Source organism: Podarcis bocagei (genome assembly GCF_964188305.1).
Source record: "Podarcis bocagei genome assembly, chromosome: 2".
Taxonomy (NCBI): domain Eukaryota; kingdom Metazoa; phylum Chordata; class Lepidosauria; order Squamata; family Lacertidae; genus Podarcis; species Podarcis bocagei.
The window spans coordinates 92,633,410-92,652,222 of NC_138126.1; the positions used below are offsets into that span (position 1 = coordinate 92,633,410).

The following is an 18,813-nucleotide window of genomic DNA, read 5'->3' on the forward strand; positions in this document are numbered from 1 at the left end:
GTTTTTTGTTTTTGCTCCAGCTACAGGACTTCACTGGGATTGAGGGATAGCTGCAGAATAATTTAACACAAGGTTTTTAAGAGCTTTTTTTAAGGAATCCACAAGAAAAGAGCCTTTGAATAGGGATGCTGGCATAAGCATAATAATGGAAGTGACATAGAAACATAGAATTGTAGAGTTGGAAGAGACCCTGAGGGTCACCTAGTCCAACCCCCTGCAATGCAAGAATCTTCTGCCCAACGTGGGGCTCGAACGCATGACCTTGAGATAAAGAGTCTCATGCTCTTCGGACTGAGCCCTATCCCATTACATGTGCAGAAGAAGAGCACTTCAATATTTGCAGCTATGTTTACTTGAACTTCATCATCTAGGGAACGGTTCAGACATGCTAAATCACATTTTTCAGGCATCTGCTTTGCCTCTGTATTTAAGGAAGCAATACAGTAAGTAGTCACATGGTGGCAATTTCAAAAATGGCTCATGTTTCTTCTCATGCTGACCTGCCACATGAAGGCTAAAAAGCAACATGCAGCCCTAAGATGAACCACATACATTACATCCTTCAAACAGTGAGTGAAGGATGATACTCCAAAATATGAGTTTTATGGGGCCTAAGTGCAATGGAGGCAGCAGGGAGGGAGGGGCATAAGAACCCTTCACTCCCAGTTCCTGTTTATCTGTCGATACCTGTTTCTATATTTTTTTAATAGAGCAGTTTTGTGCAAGAGCCGACTTGTGCAAAGCCTCCCTATTAAAAATAATTTTAAAAGGTTGGTTTATCTTCTAAATAAATGAACCTGCCCTCAGTGTGCAGCAATTTGAAATAGGCACACTTAATCACTCACATTACAGTGGTACCTCGGGTTAAGTACTTAATTCGTTCTGGAGGTCCGTTCTTAACCTGAAACTGTTCTTAACCTGAAGCACCACTTTAGCTAATGGGGCCTCCTGCTGCTGCTGTGCTGCCGGAGCATGATTTCTGTTCTCATGCTGAAGTAAAGTTCTTAACCCGAGGTATTATTTCTGGGTTAGCGGAGTCTGTAACCTGAAGTGTATGTAACCTGAAGCATATGTAACCCGAGGTACCACTGTAATGTAAAAGGTAAAGGTAAAGGTACCCCTGCCCGTACGGGCCAGTCTTGCCAGACTCTAGGGTTGTGCGCCCATCTCACTCAAGAGGCCGGGGGCCAGCGCTGTCCGAAGACACTTCCGGGTCACGTGGCCAGCGTGACATCGCTGCTCTGGCGAACCAGAGCCGCACACGGAAACGCCGTTTACCTTCCCGCTAGTAAGCGGTCCCTATTTCAGCCCCAAATTCTTTTGTGTGTGTTCACACACACACACACACACACACACACTTTCACCCTGTATGTCATGGTGGGCAACCCTCAACCCTCTCTAACACTGCCATGGTTGAGTGGGGTGGCCTTCAACAGCAAGGGCAAGATGAATTTGAATAGCAGTCAATGCAACAGATTCCTCACACTTGGCAAAATTTGAATTCTCATCAAAGCAGGAACTTTCATGCTACATTGATAGTCAATTTTATTATTGTTGTTGTTATTCATAATTTACAACTAGCTTAGTAAATTGTTGGCAATTTTGAATTGAATTAGCCGACAAACAACAAACAGTATATATATATTTTCTAAATTATTCCAAAATCCAAGAGCCAGGCACTTAGAATTTTGAGACATTTCAAACTAAGCAATTTCCCCCATCAAAGCTCGTCAAGGTTCGCTGGGCCAGGATTTGAAGAGGGCAGTTTTAAATTGGAAAAGTCAAAGGAATTGAAAGGGCTATTCTGTTCTTGAATCTGGGCCTCTGAAAGACCCACTTGTTCCAATCGGTCTCTCCCAATTTGCAGACCTGAAAGAAACAAGTTGAGCTTTGCTGGGACAGTTTTTCAGGAGGCACTGAAGCATTCAGCACATGTTGGGATTTGAGCTCATGTAAGCAGGTTCTATTTGAATGTAGTCAGCCAGAACAGGAAGCTTTGACAACCTTATCAAGCCAAGCTGGACTTTGGGCTGAAGCCACCACAGTATTAACACTGGGAACACTGGACCAGCCTGGCCAATCCCATTCATTGATGGCTCCAAAACTTTGTGCTGTGTTTATTATGAGTTCCAGGGAGAAGCTGATTTAAACCAAAGCTTGCTGCTCTCTCAGTGGGAGGCAGGGTTGTGATTGCTGGCGTCTGAGGCTATCAAGCCGAGCAAGCGAGAGAGACAGAGAAGGGGAGCCCAGAGCCACTAGCCTGGTTCTTGTGGGGAGTCCAGGCAGGAAGGAAAAGCTGCTGTGTTTATTTATATGGTTTTCACCATGAAGGATAACAAATTTACACAAAACCTCAGTGCATAAGACAGCTGCCAATGCTTAAAACAGAATTATTGTTTCATTAAACAGTGAAAACAAGCAGAGCGCCAAAGACAGCAGTGGGCTTTCGTAGTAGAGGAGCCAGCGTGATCAGGGCTGCCCGGTGAAACTATTTCGCAGGGTGCAGCCATTTATTTGTGTGTTTGTTTCCTTCTGGCTAAATTCTCCTTTCTCACATCAGAACTTGCAGGTTTCATAGGCATCTTCTTACTAATTCTTTTAAAAACGGAACCCTCTTTATTAAAAAGACAGGGAGGCCCACACTTCTGGTTTGGAATGGAGTCAATGTGAATCTGGAAGAGCATCTTGGTATGAAAAGCAGCTGTGTGTGTTTGTTTGTGTGTGTGTGCATGCATATTGTAGTTTGAAGGGAGAGTTTTCAGTGGAAACACCAATGAAGGAAGGGTTAAGCACACCCTCCCCCTGCCACTTTTCTGCTTCAAATTGCCCTCTCATGAACCTGCGCTTCCTGTCCTGGAGTGGCCATTGGGGGTTTGGTGCACAGTCCTGCTTTTATACTGTAACTGAGCCAGAGAGTGACCTATTGGTGATGCATAGCATGAGCCCAATCACGGATGGCATCATGTCCTGCTTGTAAAGCTCAGTTATTTTAAGATGATGGCAGATATGAAATAAGCCTGAGGCTTCTTTGGAGAGGAAGTGATGCCTGGCTTTTGTTTTTGTTTTTCTAGAGACCAGGGAAATATGCTTTCAGTTTATTCAAGGACTTAATGCATGGATACTGAGTTGGGGCTGCAGGAATGCACGGTCCATTGAGAGCTCAGTTGGAAAATACAGCCATATTATCAATCCATTGTAGCAAAAAATAAAAAATACAAGGAGCCCAGTGACTCCTTATATACCTTATTGTGTGCACACCTCTTTAGTCGTTTAGTCTTGTCCGACTCTTCGTGACCCCATGGACCAGAGCACGCCAGGCACTCCTGTCTTCCACTGCCTCCCGCAGTTTGGTTAAACTCATGCTGGTAGCTTCGAGAACACTGTCCAACCATCTCGTCCTCTGTCGTTCCCTTCTCCTTGTGCCCTCCATCTTTCCCAACATCAGGGTCTTTTCCAGGGAGTCTTCTCTTCTCATGAGGTGGCCAAAGTATTGGAGCCTCAGCTTCACGATCTGTCCTTCCAGTGAGCACTCAGGGCTGATTTCCTTCAGAGTGTATAGGTTTGATCCATGGGACTCCCAAGAGTCTCCTCCAGGACCATAATTCAAAAGGACTAATTCTTCGGCAATCAGCCTTCTTTATGGTCTAGCTCTCATTTCCATACATCACTGCTGGGAAAACCATAGCTTTAACTATACGAAGGTTAGCTAGGAAGCAGCAAAAAATACTGTGCAGGCGACAGGTCCCAAGTTCAATCTGTGAGATCTCATATAGAATCGTAGCATTGTAGAGTTTGAAGGGACCTCATGGGTCATCTAGTCCAACCCCCTGCAATGCAGGAATCTCCGCACATAATTAAAAAATTTAATCAGGTATCAAGTGAGGCTGGAGAACCAATGCTGGAAATCTGTCAGCAGGCAAGAGTAGAAAATGCCATCCTAGGAGGGCAAATAGTCTGGCCTCCTGATACCAGGCACCTGGTATCCCATTCCTTTCCTAATAATTTCAGGAAAAATAGGATCTGGGGTGTATTAAGCCTTCTTCTTTAGAACTTCAGTCCTTCGGTAGCATTTTTGCATAGTCTGCAATGGTCCTGAATTGACCAGCTTAGAGAGCTCCAAGGATAGTCCCCTTGAGGTGTGAAATTTTAACAACTGAGTGCTGTGCAAGTGGCTGAGTAGCTTAGGAAAAGTCAACACCCACTTCCTTCTTTACAAGCATGTCTTATATTTCATGGTTTCATATGTGATGTGCAGCATACCTCTAAGCACATTTGCTCAGAAGCACATTCCTTGAGAATTAGGCCCAAGTAAATGGTATTGCAGCGCCGATCATACCTTCAGGGATTTTTTACAGCTCAAGGGTACTTCTTCACATAGTAAAATTGTACTCTCAGGCACTGCTACATCCTCAGGGGGCTTCATAAGGATTTGATTCCTATTATTATTAGCACCTGGGTGACTGTTGCTTTTGTTAGGAAGATTGCTGGCTGTAATAGTGAGCTCCCGTTGATAAGGTATCAGCTAACTGAGGTTAGGAGATGGTCTCCTGGTACGTGGAGGCATCTCTTGAGCGTTCAGAAGCACCCAGCCATCATTACAGCTTGGAGAAGGACACATTCAGATAAGTTTGTGGGCGGGTGTGGTGGATGTGTTTGCATAGAAACATCAGGTGATGCATTTTGGAAGAAATGGGCAGAAGTAGGCAAGAGAGAGAGAGAAGGGACATGGGTGGCGCTGTGGTCTAAACCACAGAGCCTAGGGCTTGCCAATCAGAAGGTCGGCGGTTCGAATCACCACGATGGAGTGAGCTCCTGTTTTTCGGTCCCTGCTCCTGCCTACCTAGCAGTTTGAAAGCACGTCAAAGTGCAAGTAGATAAATAGGTACCACTCTGGCGGGAAGGTAAACGGTGTTTCCGTGCACTGCTCTGGTTCGCTAGAAGTGGCTTAGTCATGCTGGCCAAATGACCCGGAAGCTGTCTGCGGACAAACGCTGGCTCCCTTGGCCTATAGAGCGAGATGAGCGCGCAACCCCAGAGTTGTCCACAACTGGATCTAACGGTCAGGGGTACCTTTACCTTTAGGCAAGAGAGAGGGAGAAAAAATGAGCCGTGAGTTAGATCAAATCACCTGAGGACTGTCAGGCCTTTTTTTGGAGATATGGGGTAGCAGATCCACCTGAATAAATGCCTGTTCTTTCCCCCTCAACTTGTACTCAACAGTCATACCTTGGAAGTCAGACAGAATCCGTTCAAGAAGTCTGTTTGACTTCCAAAACGTTCGGAAACCAAAGTGTGTCTTCTGATTGGCTGCAGGAAGCCACAGAAGCCCTGTTGGACGTTCAGATTCCAAAAATAGCTCGAAAACCAGAAGACTCACTTCTAGATTTTGATCGTTTGGGAGCCGATTTGTTTGGGAGCCAAGGCATTTGAGTTCCAGGGTATGACTGGCAAAGGCCCATGGGAGTAAGCAGCTGGGAGGGGCAGTTTGGAGGTTTAAAATCAGTAGTGTGGAAAGGGCCAAGTCCTGCAGCATGCATCATTCTCTCAGTGGGCTTTGCAGCCCGGATACCCGATTTAGTTTTTTAAAAAGAAAAGGTGTCTGAGGGGGTTGGTGGTTATTACCTACCTTGAATGAAGGTGGAATCTAAACTGCAATAATGAAGAAAGGCTTTAACCTATGTTGTGGGCATTCATCCTGATTTTCTTGCACAAAGATCACACAGTTTGATTGTACTGAATATTTACAGTGGTACCTCGGGTTAAGAACTTAATTCGTTCTGGAGGTCCGTTATTAACCTGAAACTGTTCTTAACCTGAGGTACCACTTTAGCTAATGGGGCCTCCCGCTGCCACTGCGCCGCCACGCGATTTCTGTTCTCATCTTGAAGCAAAGTTCTTAACCCGAGGTACTATTTATAGGTTAGCGGAGTTTGTAACCTGAAGCATCTGTAACCTGAAGTGTCTGTAACCCGAGGTACCACTGTACTGAGCATTCATTCTGATTTGCTTGCAAGGAGGTTATACGATGATGAACATTCCTTTTGCATTCCTCCTAATTTGCTTGCGGGTTGTTGGCATGTATTCCCATGAATGATTCACTCATTCATTCCACGTTTTCTGTCCATTTCCCCATCACTTTCTGAACTGCAAAGAAATCTGTTTCTTTTGTAAAAGTGGATTTGTTGCACTAGGTGACATAGCGCTTTAATCCACTTTAATTGCGGAAACCTCAATTTTCTGCCATGCTCTTGAATCCAAATACTCTGTCCAGCAGCGCCCTAAATCAATGCACATGGTCAACTTCCTGGGTCAAATAAGCCTTAAAAGGCAAGTTCCACAACAGTGCCACCTAGTGATATCTGCCGTCACATGGAATTGGCATTTGTTCACGGGTAATTTCAGGGCAAATAAAATTAGCAGCCGCCTAATTTTTGTAGCAGGAGGACCGTTGGGTCTTTCAATCCTGTGCCCTTTGCAGGCTCACCATTCACTCCTCCTCAATAACATCAGCAGAGAGTTAATGACAACCAGATTCCATGGACTTTTCAAACCTGGCATGTATTATTAGGACACGCAAGCTGGGAATGACAGCCGTGTGTCCGCTCCAGAATTTGCGGCGCTTTTCTTAGAACAGTTTGAGAAGAACTCAAATGTCTTCAGACTTAGCTCTGCTCTGAAACAGCGGTGCCGGAATTTCTCACTGGAGTCCTGGGGAAACGCCGTCTGAATTGGTTGATCCCCTTCTGAACGATTCTGCCAGCCTAGCATGTAATTTTTAATGCCGTGTTGTGTTTTCCTGGCTTGTTCTCCAAGCTCACAAAGGCAGCCTTTGTTCGGGCTGCTACAGCACTTCCTCTCCCTCTCTCCCTCTCTCTCTCTCTTTCTCTGACTGTTTGGAAATTGGGCAGTCACTTATATCCAAGGTTTCACTGTCTGATGGGCATGGAGGAGTGTCTGTGCAGCAACAGCAACAGAATACCACTTCAGGGGGAAACGAGCAAAACAGCTGTTGAATGATGCTTTAGGGGCAGATCACTGCTGAAAGTGGTGAGGATTTGCTCTGTGAAAGGCAGGGCTCTTTGGCAGGGCTAGTTTGAGCATCAAAGCACAGAGCAGCTTAGCCTTTGTGTCCAACACTGTTGTCTGTGTTGTCTGCTCTGACTAGGAGCTGTAGTAATCAAAGGTCTCAAGTGGAAATGACATTTACTTTTAAAATGTCTGCATCGTGCAGGTGTTAAAGGTGAAAAAGCACAGGGTGTTAGTGGTGGTCAAGTGGCTACGTTACCACCCTCTGGAATACGTTCATGCTATTATGTGCCTCCTTCATCTCTATCCACAATGCCTAGGATTGTTTGCACTATCTACAATCCCACTGTGCGTCATGCTCAAGCTGCATTGCTAACTCCCTTGGCGCCAGAGTGATGTGCCATGCATCCCATTCAATTGCACGGCCTTGTCTTAAACGACCCTGATATTATCTCCCAGTATGTATGTATTTGCAATGGAAATGGTGGCAATGTTCAAAGGAGCTTTAAAAGTGATGTCTTCAATTCCTCCTACACAAGGTGGGAGGGGGCAGAACTCCTAGTTGGTGGTCTAAACCCAGCTGCCCATATTGTGTAATTCCAGATTGTGAAGTTGTGCATGGTACAGGGTTCACAAGTTGCATCTAATGAATCAGAACAGTGTGCCCCCCCACCGAATGCAATGTACCCCAGTTCAAGTAATTGGCTATTGACTAACCTTAGGACTCAGCTGTACAGCTGCAAATATAATGTTTTAAGTGCATTATACAAATGTGACACTAGATGGCTATGGTGAGCTTATGGCAAATTTAATATATTTTTCAAAACGCTTTTTAAAAAACCCCACTTTCACAGCATTTTTTATGTTTCTAGATTCCAGTTTAGATTTCATTCTGGGAATTAGGACGCTTTAGGATCCTAGTAGCTAGGGAAACAATGAAGTTGTAAGGTCTAGCTTGATGAATCTTAGGTGTTAGGATTGTTCCTTTGGCTGGCAGTGCCACAAACAGCCAACGTTTAACATGGTTCATTCATTGTGCAGCAATGCTTCCTCTTCCCCCGTTAGCTATAGATTAAATGCTTAACTGCTGAGGCATTTTGCATGGTGTCTGTCTGAGGCCTTTCTAGCTGCCTTTTTGAAAAGAAAAGAAAAAAATGCTTCTTCCTGCCTTGTGCTGCTTTCGTGCTCATCTGTACCCAGCACAGGCATTGAGCTATATTTCCTCCCAAGTCCTTGGAAAATGCTCTATCCCTGCCACAGAAGGAAACCATCTGGATCCCCCCAAAATGAGCAACAACTGTGGGTCTATTATCATCCGAGAGAATGCTCTTAGAATAGAACCACACTTTATTTATCCAAGTTACATTTCCAAACTTTGGGCAGTGCTTCTTCACTGTAACAGAACTATGGGTCCGGAACTGTAGGTTGGGGCAAAATGGAAGGAGGAGGCAGGCACAGACAATGCTACAACTATGTGACCTCCTCCAACTGCTCCTTTTATAAATATCGCTCACTGGATTCTGCTTTGCAGCAAAGAAGCAACACCTGAAGTCTGCAAACCTGACTTGGACACCCCATGTGTAGCTCCAGACCTAAGCTTCTCTGGCCTGGCACCTGTCAACAGTGCTGAACAAGTCCTTCCTTGGAGGTTTTTAAGTAGAGGTTGGATGGCCAGGGCCGTCTTTCCCTGGAGGTGCAAGGGGTTCAGGGCACCCGGGCACCGAATTCTGGAGGGCACCAGGCGCCCACCACTGAAGCTGCCTAAGCTCTTAACTATCTACCTGTTATGAAATAATAAATAATTTTGATCAAGCTAAAAAAACCAAAATACATATATACCTAGGTATTACCGAAATGTATACCTATTAAAAAAAAATTCATTCCAGTAGCACCTTAGAGACCAACTCAGTTTGTTATTGGTATGAGCTTTGGTGTGAATGCACACTTCTTCAGATGCATGCACACGAAAGCTCATGCCAATAACAAATTGTTTCAACTACGGCAGACCAACATGGCTACCTACCTGTAACTAGATGTATACCTACTGTTTCACTACGGTTTCATCTACTGTTTGCACGCTCATTTACCAAAAACACACCGCGCCAGCGGTGGTGTTTGTCATTCACAATGGTGCCGCTTGTCAGACTCAACAATAGCGCTCACAACGGTGATGCAAAAGTTAATTGGGGGGCTAAACTAAATTTGGGGGCGCTGGGCGGATCTTTGCACCCCGGCAGCGCATATGCTAAAGACTTGCCTATGGATGGCCATCTGCCATGGATGCTTTAGCTGAAATTCCTGCATTGCAGGGGGTTGGGACTGAATGACCCTTTGCGGTCCCTTCCAACTCTACAATTCTATGATTCTTTGGTTCTATGAATCAGTGGAAGGCAATCTAGGCCACCATGCTGTGCACAGTCACAGACCCTGCAAATGTCCCTGTTTTCCAAGGACAGTCCCGGATTTACAGAAGCCATCTTGGTTTCTGATTTGATCCCGAAATGTCCCGCTTTTCCTTAAGACACCCCTATTTTCATCAGAAAAATGTATGGAAAGTATGGAGTTATGTAACCTCCAAGCCAAGGAGCTAAGTAACTATACAACCTTTCGAAAACATCTGAAGACAGCCCTGTATGGGGAAGCGGGGTTTTTGTATTTAATGTTTTATTATGTTTTTATATATGTTGGATGCCGCCCAGAGTGGCTGGGGCAACCCAGTCAGATGGGTGGGGTATCAATAATAAAATGATGATGATGATGATGGTGATGGAATAGGGCATCCCTACTTTCACTGGAGAAATGCTGGAGGGTATGCAGCCAGGCTGCCTAAATGTGTGGCAGGATTGTTACTGTAGACGTTGGAGACCAGCAAGAACTCTCACCAAGTTCTGAGTGAGGGGGAATTGGCCAGGGTAGGCGGGGAAGGCAAATCCATGGTCACGTGAGACCCTGGTGGCCTTTTGCGTCCTACGTGGTCTGTGCATTTCAAAGCACAGACCATTGTGCTTTTGGGATAGCAAACCCTCCCCAGAAATTCCACAGGCCTTTCCCCTAGCTATCAATATCGTTTCTGTATTTCTCGTTCTGTTGCTTGTCTTTAGCAGCGAGACAAAAAAGGGGCCCTTTGTGTGAGCGCCTGAAAGGAATAGCCTAGTCCCACAGCCTGCATGCAATTCTAATGTCAACTATTTGTTGCCTTGGCATTTCACATTAGCAAGCTCTCTCCTCCACCCCCAAATATCTGTGAGCTGTGCCTTCCTGCCAAGGGGCCATATTTAACTTTGCTCCTCCATAGTGCGGTGCAGTCGGCACCAGGCAGAAGGGTCCATTCATATAGAGAAGCTTTCTCACCCGCACAGGGGGGAAGGCATATGTGAAAACACTGGAATTGAGGACAGGGTCACTGACCTGGATAGGCCTTCCCAATAAAAAGCAAAACAAAAACTGGTCCAAGAAAAGTTTCCCAGCTCTCTTACTCGATGCATTCCCGGGCTTGCCTTAAGAGTTTGCAGAATCACTCCCCACCCACCCTGCTCCACCCCAGCCATTTTACTGTTAGTGCAACAGCGGCAGCCGAGTCATTCCTGCAATATGAGCACAATCATTGTAAAAACACAATGGAAAATATAGCCTCATTGCAGGAGGCGCAGGGGGCTGTTTCTGTGTACAAGAACGGCAGCCACAACTCAGTGTTTTCCTTTGCAGGGGGAAAAATCGGGGGGGGGGGAGTCTTCAAATAAAAAAAGATTGAAAATTGTGATGGAGATGGCATCTTCTCCCAAGAAAATCCATCTCTAGGAACTGTTCTAGCTTTCTAGCTAGATTAACTTAAGGACTAGTTCTTTGGAATTAGACTTCAGATAGATAGATAGATAGATAGATAGATAGATAGATAGATAGATAGTAGATAGATAGATGGGAGATCAAGTGTTAAAGTGTTATTTAGTGCAGCCAGTCATGTAAGCTACACCTGTTGAAACTGCCTCTTCTATACAGCTATTAAAGGTGTCAGATGTCTTGTCCTTTTTTTACAAAAGGCAGACAAACCTGACCACCCTAAGATAGAGATACAGGATTCAGGCATGTGTAAATGGGAGGAAAGGATGAGAAACCAATCTATAAGACAATAACATCATAAGGGGGGAAAACGGGAATTCTGTAAGTTAAATGTAATAGGAGGTCTATGGCTGGGTCTCTGTTACCTCCTGCTATCTATACAGTGGTACCTTGGGTTTTGAAAGTAATCTGTTCCGGAAGACCATTCAACTTCTGAAACATTCAAAAACCAAAGCTTTTACTTCCAGAAAACTCAAAACAGAAGCCGTGTGGCACATTCAACTTCCGAAAAGTGTTCGAAAACTGAAGCAGTTACTTCCAGGTTTTCGGTGTTCGGAAGCCGAAACGTTTGACTTCCAAGACTCTCGAAAACTGAGGTAGCACTGTATATGGTTTTGTAGCAACTACACCTCCTGAACAGAGCAGCTGTATTTAGATGGCTCACTGGTTCCCTCCAGTTTCCTTCCTATTCCTCCCTCATTCTAGCCTGTCTTTCTTTCTTTCTTTCTTTCCTTCTTTCTTTCTTTCTTTCTTTCTTTCTTTCTTTCTTTCTTTCTTGGAGGGGGACTCTGCTTGGCTAAATCCCTTCCCATGAGTTGGATTCTAGGCTGCACTTAATGTGTGACTGCTGGTAATGTATGCTAGATTTTGTGGACCTGAATCTACAGTGACACCAAAGCTGAAATTCCAATGCAAATGCTCTTTAGGGATTCTTCTCAATGGCTCAGATTGCACTGGGTTGTGTTTGTATGAGGGAGCACATGAATGAGAACTTCACCATACAAGTACTCAGTCTGGGCTGGCAAACAGAAGCAAGGGTTGAAAATTAATGGCCCCGAGGACTCCTGAGAAGGCAGGCTCCAAAGTAAGTAGCACCTAAAATTTTGAAATGAAAATGGAATATGAGGCACCTCTTGGGTTCTGTGCATTCTGATGTTCTGAAATTACAACAGAAAGTATTATAAAATTGAAAATACTTGGCAACTTTAATGCAACTCTTGTTTTCACATGTCTTTCAAAGTAATGTACTGGATATCCTAATAATGAGGTTCCATCTCCCTTCAGAAAAAAATAACTTCTTCTTAAAAAACCCTTTTTTATAGTAGCAAGGACTACTAAAAAATCCCTCTTTTCATCTTTTCCTGCCTATGTCCTCAACAGCATCCCCTGGAGATGAGTTTCAGTATGTATGTATTTATATTTGTATGTACGTATTTGCATTTTTAAAACTTATTATCCTCATTTCTAAAAACAAAAAAACCCCCTGCAAAAGTGGCTACTCCCACCCCAAAAACATCAAGCAGTATTTCAAAAAGCACAAGACAGTCATACAACTCCAATAATAACATCATAAACTGACAAAGATGACAATTTCTGGGCACAGCAAGCCATGAATACTGTGAGAATGAGCCTAGCATCCCTGAACTGCCTGACTTTGTGCATCTGAACCTCTGCTAATTCTAGTGAGAACATGAACTCCTACTTTTTGTTTTCTTACAGAGTCTTTATTATACTCCCCCACCCTTTGTGGACTGCTTTATCTTTCCCCCTCCCTCATTTAAGAGCACCATGATGATGACAACCAGTTGAGCTACAACATACTCACTTGCTTTAGGCCAGACTGTACTTAGCCAAAGACTGAAATTCAAATACGTTTGTGTAGGGGGAGCTATTATGCCCACTTCAAGACAAGTGTTTTGCATTAGTCTGGCTCTCCATTACAAAGCGAACAAAAGCATTTGCCACACCTCTCCCTTCCCGTGCTAGTGTCTTGAGGTAGGAGCGCCTTCCGATTGGAGGCCCCAGAGTGAGCGTATATGGAAACCACATGGCAAAATAAATAGGAGACAAGCTCGGGGCCCTACAACCTTTATGCGTGTGTGGCGAGGAAGGGCTAAAAACACACAGCTTTGAAACAAGAAAGAGCAAAAGACACTGTAACTCTGTGGCCCCCTTCTCAAATAAAAAGCCCACCCATTTGCGAAGTTCCCATCTTCAGTGTATAATTTCATTTCCCCTCGTTTGCTTTTGCTAATCATTCTATACACTGTCAGAACATGCTGAGTTACAGCCAGCAGGGTTTAACTTTATTCCCCCTCTCTTTTTCCCTACCACAGGCAAATGGTCTTTAAATAGAAGAGTGTCGAAATTGCCTCCATGCCAGTTTCTCGTCAGAACTAGAAGCGATTATCCATTTTAACATGTACTGTTGGATAGGTTGCCATGATAGTAATATGTCCCCTGCCCTCTTTCATAAAAAGAAACTTTCTTCAGTTGGGGGAATCTGAAAACACCCCCCCTCTCTCTTATGCAGTGTTGGGTCACAAAATCTCTTGGCATGTCATAGGAAAGCTACAAGTGGACTTGTCTGTGCTGACTCCTCTGTGGCAAACTCCTTGACAAAGGCTGCCCAGTGCTAGGGAAAACTCTTCCAAGAGGAACATTTTTATCTGTTGAGTTTTGTTTCGTGGAATTTATATTCCCATCAAATGGTTTCCTGCCGTCCCCTGTAAACTCAATCAGCCTAATGGAAGTGACACAAAAACAAAGTGTTTCTCAGCTGGGGTAACCATGGAGAAGAGAAAAGGCATGCAGAGAGCTAGCCAAGTGTTAGGATTTTATAGGCACAGTGTTAAAGGTCTCAAGGCAGGATGGGACTTTGTTCAGCGAAATATCAGCAGGGGCAAAAAAAAAAAAGCAACCGGAAAGGGAAGGGGAAATATGGAAATGATAGAGCCACATGGGTACGAAAGCTGACTGATGCTTTGCCATCAAAGATGCAGGCAGGTTATGGGGAAGAAAGGTGTTCTCTGCAGAAAGGCACTGGCAACTTCACTGGGTTTCCTTCTATGGTCATGTACTTCTTGCCTCGAGAGGAGGTGGGGAAGATCCTGTATTTTGAATGCTGTCATTCAGAAGGATTGAGTAGAACACAGAAATGTTTCTTCTACTTCAACATGCAGCCCTCCATCTTGAGATCAAGGGAAGGGTTGGCTATTACTTTCACTCAGCACAAGATTCCATGAGCTTCTGTGGATGTTGCAATACAGTGGTTGGGAACCTGTGGCCCTCCAGATGTTTCTGGACTCAAACTCCTATCACCCTTATCATTGACCATGTTGGCTGGGGGTGACGGGAGTTGGCTTCCAACAACATCCAGTGAGCCTTAGTTTCCCCAACCCTGATGTCATTTATGTCAAAACATGATTCTTAAACATCCATGAACTGCTCACTGAATATAGGATATTTTTGACCCATCCCTTCCCACTCAAATCTATGGGGAATTTTTCAGTCATGTAAAAATTACCCACTTTCACCCATTTGAAAGCTCATATTTTTATTTCTTAGTTTTATCCTGAATTGAAATTCCCCAAATATTAGACCAAAGTAGAATATCCTAGACAGGGACGCGGACTTAGAAAAAATATTGGGGGGGCCCGGGAAAGCTCATGAATAATAAATAAGCTCATGAATATGCAAATAAAGTGGCTCCGGCCCTAAATAGGGCAAGCCACGCCCCCCAGCCAGCCGATTGGCTGGCTGGGAGGTGTGGCCAGTCGGGATTCCCCTGTTCTCGCGGGATTTCCGGCAGTGCCTTGGCAGTGGCGGTGGTGCTGCGAAGCAGCGAGGCAGGAGCCCCCGCCCCCGGGGATTCCCTAATCTCGTGGGGGACGGCCGGGGCTCTCCGATTAGGGCGCGCGGCTGGCTGGCTGGTGAAGGAGCAGGTGGGGAGGAGGCGGGGGCGGCGGCGGCGCTCTGCTGGAAGGGCGCCCGCCCGCGATTATTGGGGGGGCTGAGCCCCCCAAAAAAATTTTTTGAGGGGGCTCGAGCCCCCTCAAGCCCCATGGAGTCGGCGCCTATGATCCTAGATCAAATGGAACCAGGTTTGTGCTGGAATTCAAGTACTCATCTCCTGCTCAGACACAAATTTCCATCTCAGACACCAGTTTCCATCTTTCGATTCTCTCCATCCGTTTGTTTTGTGCATTTACTATTCACCTACTGTAAGCCAATACCTTTTATTTTATTTCCCTCATTTGAATCTCTTGCACAGTCACCTGGAGGAAATTGTTGTTCTATTTCCACTAAGTGTAGTGTAGCTTGGGCAGCTTAATGTGTCAGGTGGTACAAGAAACAAAAACAAAAAACTGGGGCTCCACCTTTTTGCATTGTAACTAAAGCTCCTTCTATATTTTGATCCAATAACGTGAATGAGGGCCAATTTGGTTTCTTGCCAGAGTCAGAGTGGGACTGTCAGCCAGTTCTGAGAGGGCCAATGCAGGAGAAAGAAAGAGAAAAGAAATCACAAAAGGACTACAAAATAGCTCATCCAAGAACATTGGGGTGGGGGTTTTACTTCCATGTGTTCTTTCAGGGAAGGTGAATGTGCAACTTACAATGGAGAGAAATCCAAGAGGGTTTTGCACCCCATGTGAAGCAAGATGTCAGTGGTAGTTTCACAGCAGCTGAGTCAAGGAGTCCAAAGGCAGCAGGCATAATTGTTAGGCTGTTACATTGAGGTGTCATGCTCCCAACACAAAACCGTCTGGCCAGTTTTCTCCAATGTCTGCCAAAGTGGATTCAGGCACAGCTTGAGGTTGTGAAATACAGCTACTGGTGCATAAATTTTTCTTGGCCTTGCAGTGTGCCTTTTATGGACCACTGCACCCAATACGAATTTCTGGATCTTGAATTAAGAGCATTTTTGCCCTGTAGATACTTAACTGCCAGTGTGTGATGATAGCAGTTGTTTTATTTATTGAGGGCTTCATAACAAACAATGTCATGCAGGTTGGGAAAGATCCATCTGAAATAAATGTTTGTGTGCCTTGGTCAAGAAGCTATTGGTTTATGATTTACTTATTTTTTAGATCCAGCACTACAAAGGTGTTCCAGGATTTCCAAGGTCCTTCTTCATGGTTCTTTAACTTTGCATCTTATTTCTGTGAACTTCTCTGTCCTCTTCCTGTTTGCAGGCTAGGCTAAAGGGAATTTCTCTTTCCTTGGGATTTCCTTGGAGAAACCTATTCTGCACATGATGCTAAACCATGGCTTATTAAACAATATTTTGTTAAACCATGACATAGCGCTATATGTTAACCCTTTCCAGCAGCTTAACTATGGATTGCTTACTGTCAACAAACCACAGTCAGAAGCCATAGTTTGTTGTTGGTATACAAATCTTGGTTTGTTTCAGTTATGGCTTAGTTTTACATGCAAACCCAGCACTCATCTTTAATTATAGTTTGTTTGACCATCCCACTCCAGAAAGGCACTCATCAAACTACAAAGGCCACAGGGCAAGAACAGCTAGAAAACAAAGCAAGCTTTAGAGAAACAAGATGTGGTTTGGTCAATCATCTGTGAGACAACTTGTGCTTAAACAAACTATGGCTTAAACAAAACACAGCTTAGCATTATGCACAAACCGGTATAGATAGGCAAGGATTTGTTTTCTGGAATCAAAATCCTTGAAACCGAAAATCCGAAAACTAATATATATTCTCTATCTTTTGGGTTTTAGATCGGGCTTTGGTATCAAGCAATATTGGCATCCCACCGCATCTGATCCACCGCATCCAGTATCCAGCCTACACTAGTCACACATCTCCCGTGGTCAAGAAGCTTGCGGAGCAAGACAAATTAAGAATTTCCAAGTTGCTGTCAGCACCTCGGATAAGCATTCAAGGACTGAGCAGCAGGGAGAACAGCCTTGCTCACATCCCCCAGCAGAAGCGCAGCCGCGGGTCTCAAGACATAGGTGTGGCTGCTGAATCAAGTCCAGCAGTGTCACGATTCAGCATAGCAACTAGTCCCCTTTACGTTAGCAGGGAATTCTTGGATGGTGGCCTAGTCCCCATAAGCAGCTTTTTCCCAGAGGGAGCCTCAGCTCCAGGTAACTTTGTCATTTTTGCCAAAAAAAGAGTCCCTTTCCGTGTGTTACCAATGAAGCCACTAGATGCCTCCAGTATCAGAAAAGGCAAGAAGATGCAAATAGCCTCCTCGGATTGGTCCACATTAAAATCCTTCGGCAACTAATATTTATATTTGGGGCGTTTTCTTTAGAAATCCAGACAGGAGGGTTCATTTATGTGGGATATATTGTGCAGAAGAAAAGACTGACCAGAATGAGAGCGTATGAAACCAGATGTCAAACATTAGAGGTCTTTTCACACTCTCACAGAAGTGGCTGAGCACAGTAGGTTATGGGGCCACAGGTCTGTGCCTGATCATGCCAGCTCCTGCCCACCCATTCTTGCCCCAGAAATTCTTTGCTTTCAAGTGCTGGACACAATTTCCAAGTGATGTATCTCGCTGATATAAAAAATGGTTAAGGATATGCTCACACTGCAGTTTGCTTGGCTGCAGACAGGTGGTGCTGTAAACTACAGTGTGGCAAGCTGGTGGGCAGGTAGGCGGCCCAGGTGAGGAGAGGAGGAGTGATCCAGAGAGTAGAGATGCAAGCCTAGGTGAGGTGAGTAGGAGGGAACTGGAGAAGGGAGACATAAAAACGCTGGGATAGCTCAGTTGGTAGAACATGAGACTCTTAATATCAGGGCCATAGGTTCAAATCCCGTGTGGGGCAAAATATTTCTGCATTGCAGGAGGTTGGACTAGATGAACCTTGGGGTCACTTCCAACTCTACATTCTATGATAAGCAGGAGGCCCAGGCAAGAGAACCAAGTGAGGTGAGGAGGTGGGAACCCAAGGACAGAGATGCAGGCAGGTGGATGGCCCAGGAGAGTGGTCCAGGAGACCCTCAGAGAGGTATGGTAAGATCTGAGACATTCTTTGGGTAAGCTGTAAAGGCAGGGGGAGAGGGTTGGTGAGGTTGGCAACTGAAGTGAGTAGGGATGCAGCCCCTATTGTGTACATAGAATCCCACTGCCCATATTTAGTACATGCAATTGCCTGCACCCTTGATTTTGAGAAGGTTCACGTGTTATTAAGCATATGAATGTAAGGTGCTATAAGCAGAGTCTTGGCAGCTGCACATTTATTGTGAGGGCAAATAAGAATGCACAAACAACCCTGTAAGATCAGTTCAAGGCCCATCTGGTCCAGCATTCTGTTCATTTGGTGCCCACTTGCGATTCCCAGCATACTGCTTCTGACTGTGGAGGTGGAATATAGCCAAAGAGGCTCATAACGGTTGTTAGCCATTGTTACTTTACTGGGTGAAAAACAGGGTATAACTTGAGGAGAAATGAACACAGAGGTTCGTCTTCCTTAGGCCAGGTTGACACAGAGGAATAACTCTTCCCAAACCGCCTTTCCCTCCAGCTCCTCAAATGGTCAAATCTCAGCAGTCTTTCTCACTGCCAGCCAACTTCCAACTGACTCGAGTCTCCAACTCATCAGCCTGCTGTCACACTTGCCAATTACAAAAGTACCACCCCCCATACAAAGCTGCAAACTGAACATTTGCTGTGCTTCCAACAGTTCCCTCATGACCCAGTTCCCTGCTTCTCTTTTATGGACTCTCCTGAGGACAGCAGGGTTGGAGGGGTTGTGCCCAGATCAGTTTAAATGAACCACCCTTATCCTAACGATGTTTTCAGTCTTGTGTGCTGGTTACTTAATTCATTCTTTGTATTATGATAACAGCCCTTGAGCTGGCTATGTTTAATGCATGTTGCCATTTCCCAAAACTGAATAAAGATAATGTTTCGAAACAAACAAACAAACAAACAAAGGACATACCTGATAAAGAAGGCAAGACTTCACAA

The 18,813-nt window shown here is 44.9% G+C and overlaps 1 protein-coding gene across 4 annotated transcripts in view; it reads left to right on the forward strand.

The window, feature by feature from the left end:
• Window positions 1-18,788, forward strand: part of CDRT4 (CMT1A duplicated region transcript 4) — a 31,308-nt gene extending 12,520 nt beyond the window's left edge. Inside the window, exon 4 of one of the 4 annotated variants that reach the window (XM_081183867.1) lies at window positions 16,607-17,136. In XM_081183867.1, coding sequence (XP_081039993.1) covers window positions 16,607-17,121 — 515 coding nt within the window. In that variant the 3' untranslated portion in view covers window positions 17,122-17,136. Of the gene's footprint in view, window positions 1-16,606 lie in introns of all 4 variants that reach the window. The other 3 variants (XM_081183868.1, XM_081183866.1, XM_081183865.1) reach the window with 3 other exon arrangements.
• Window positions 18,789-18,813: the final 25 nt, after the last annotated feature.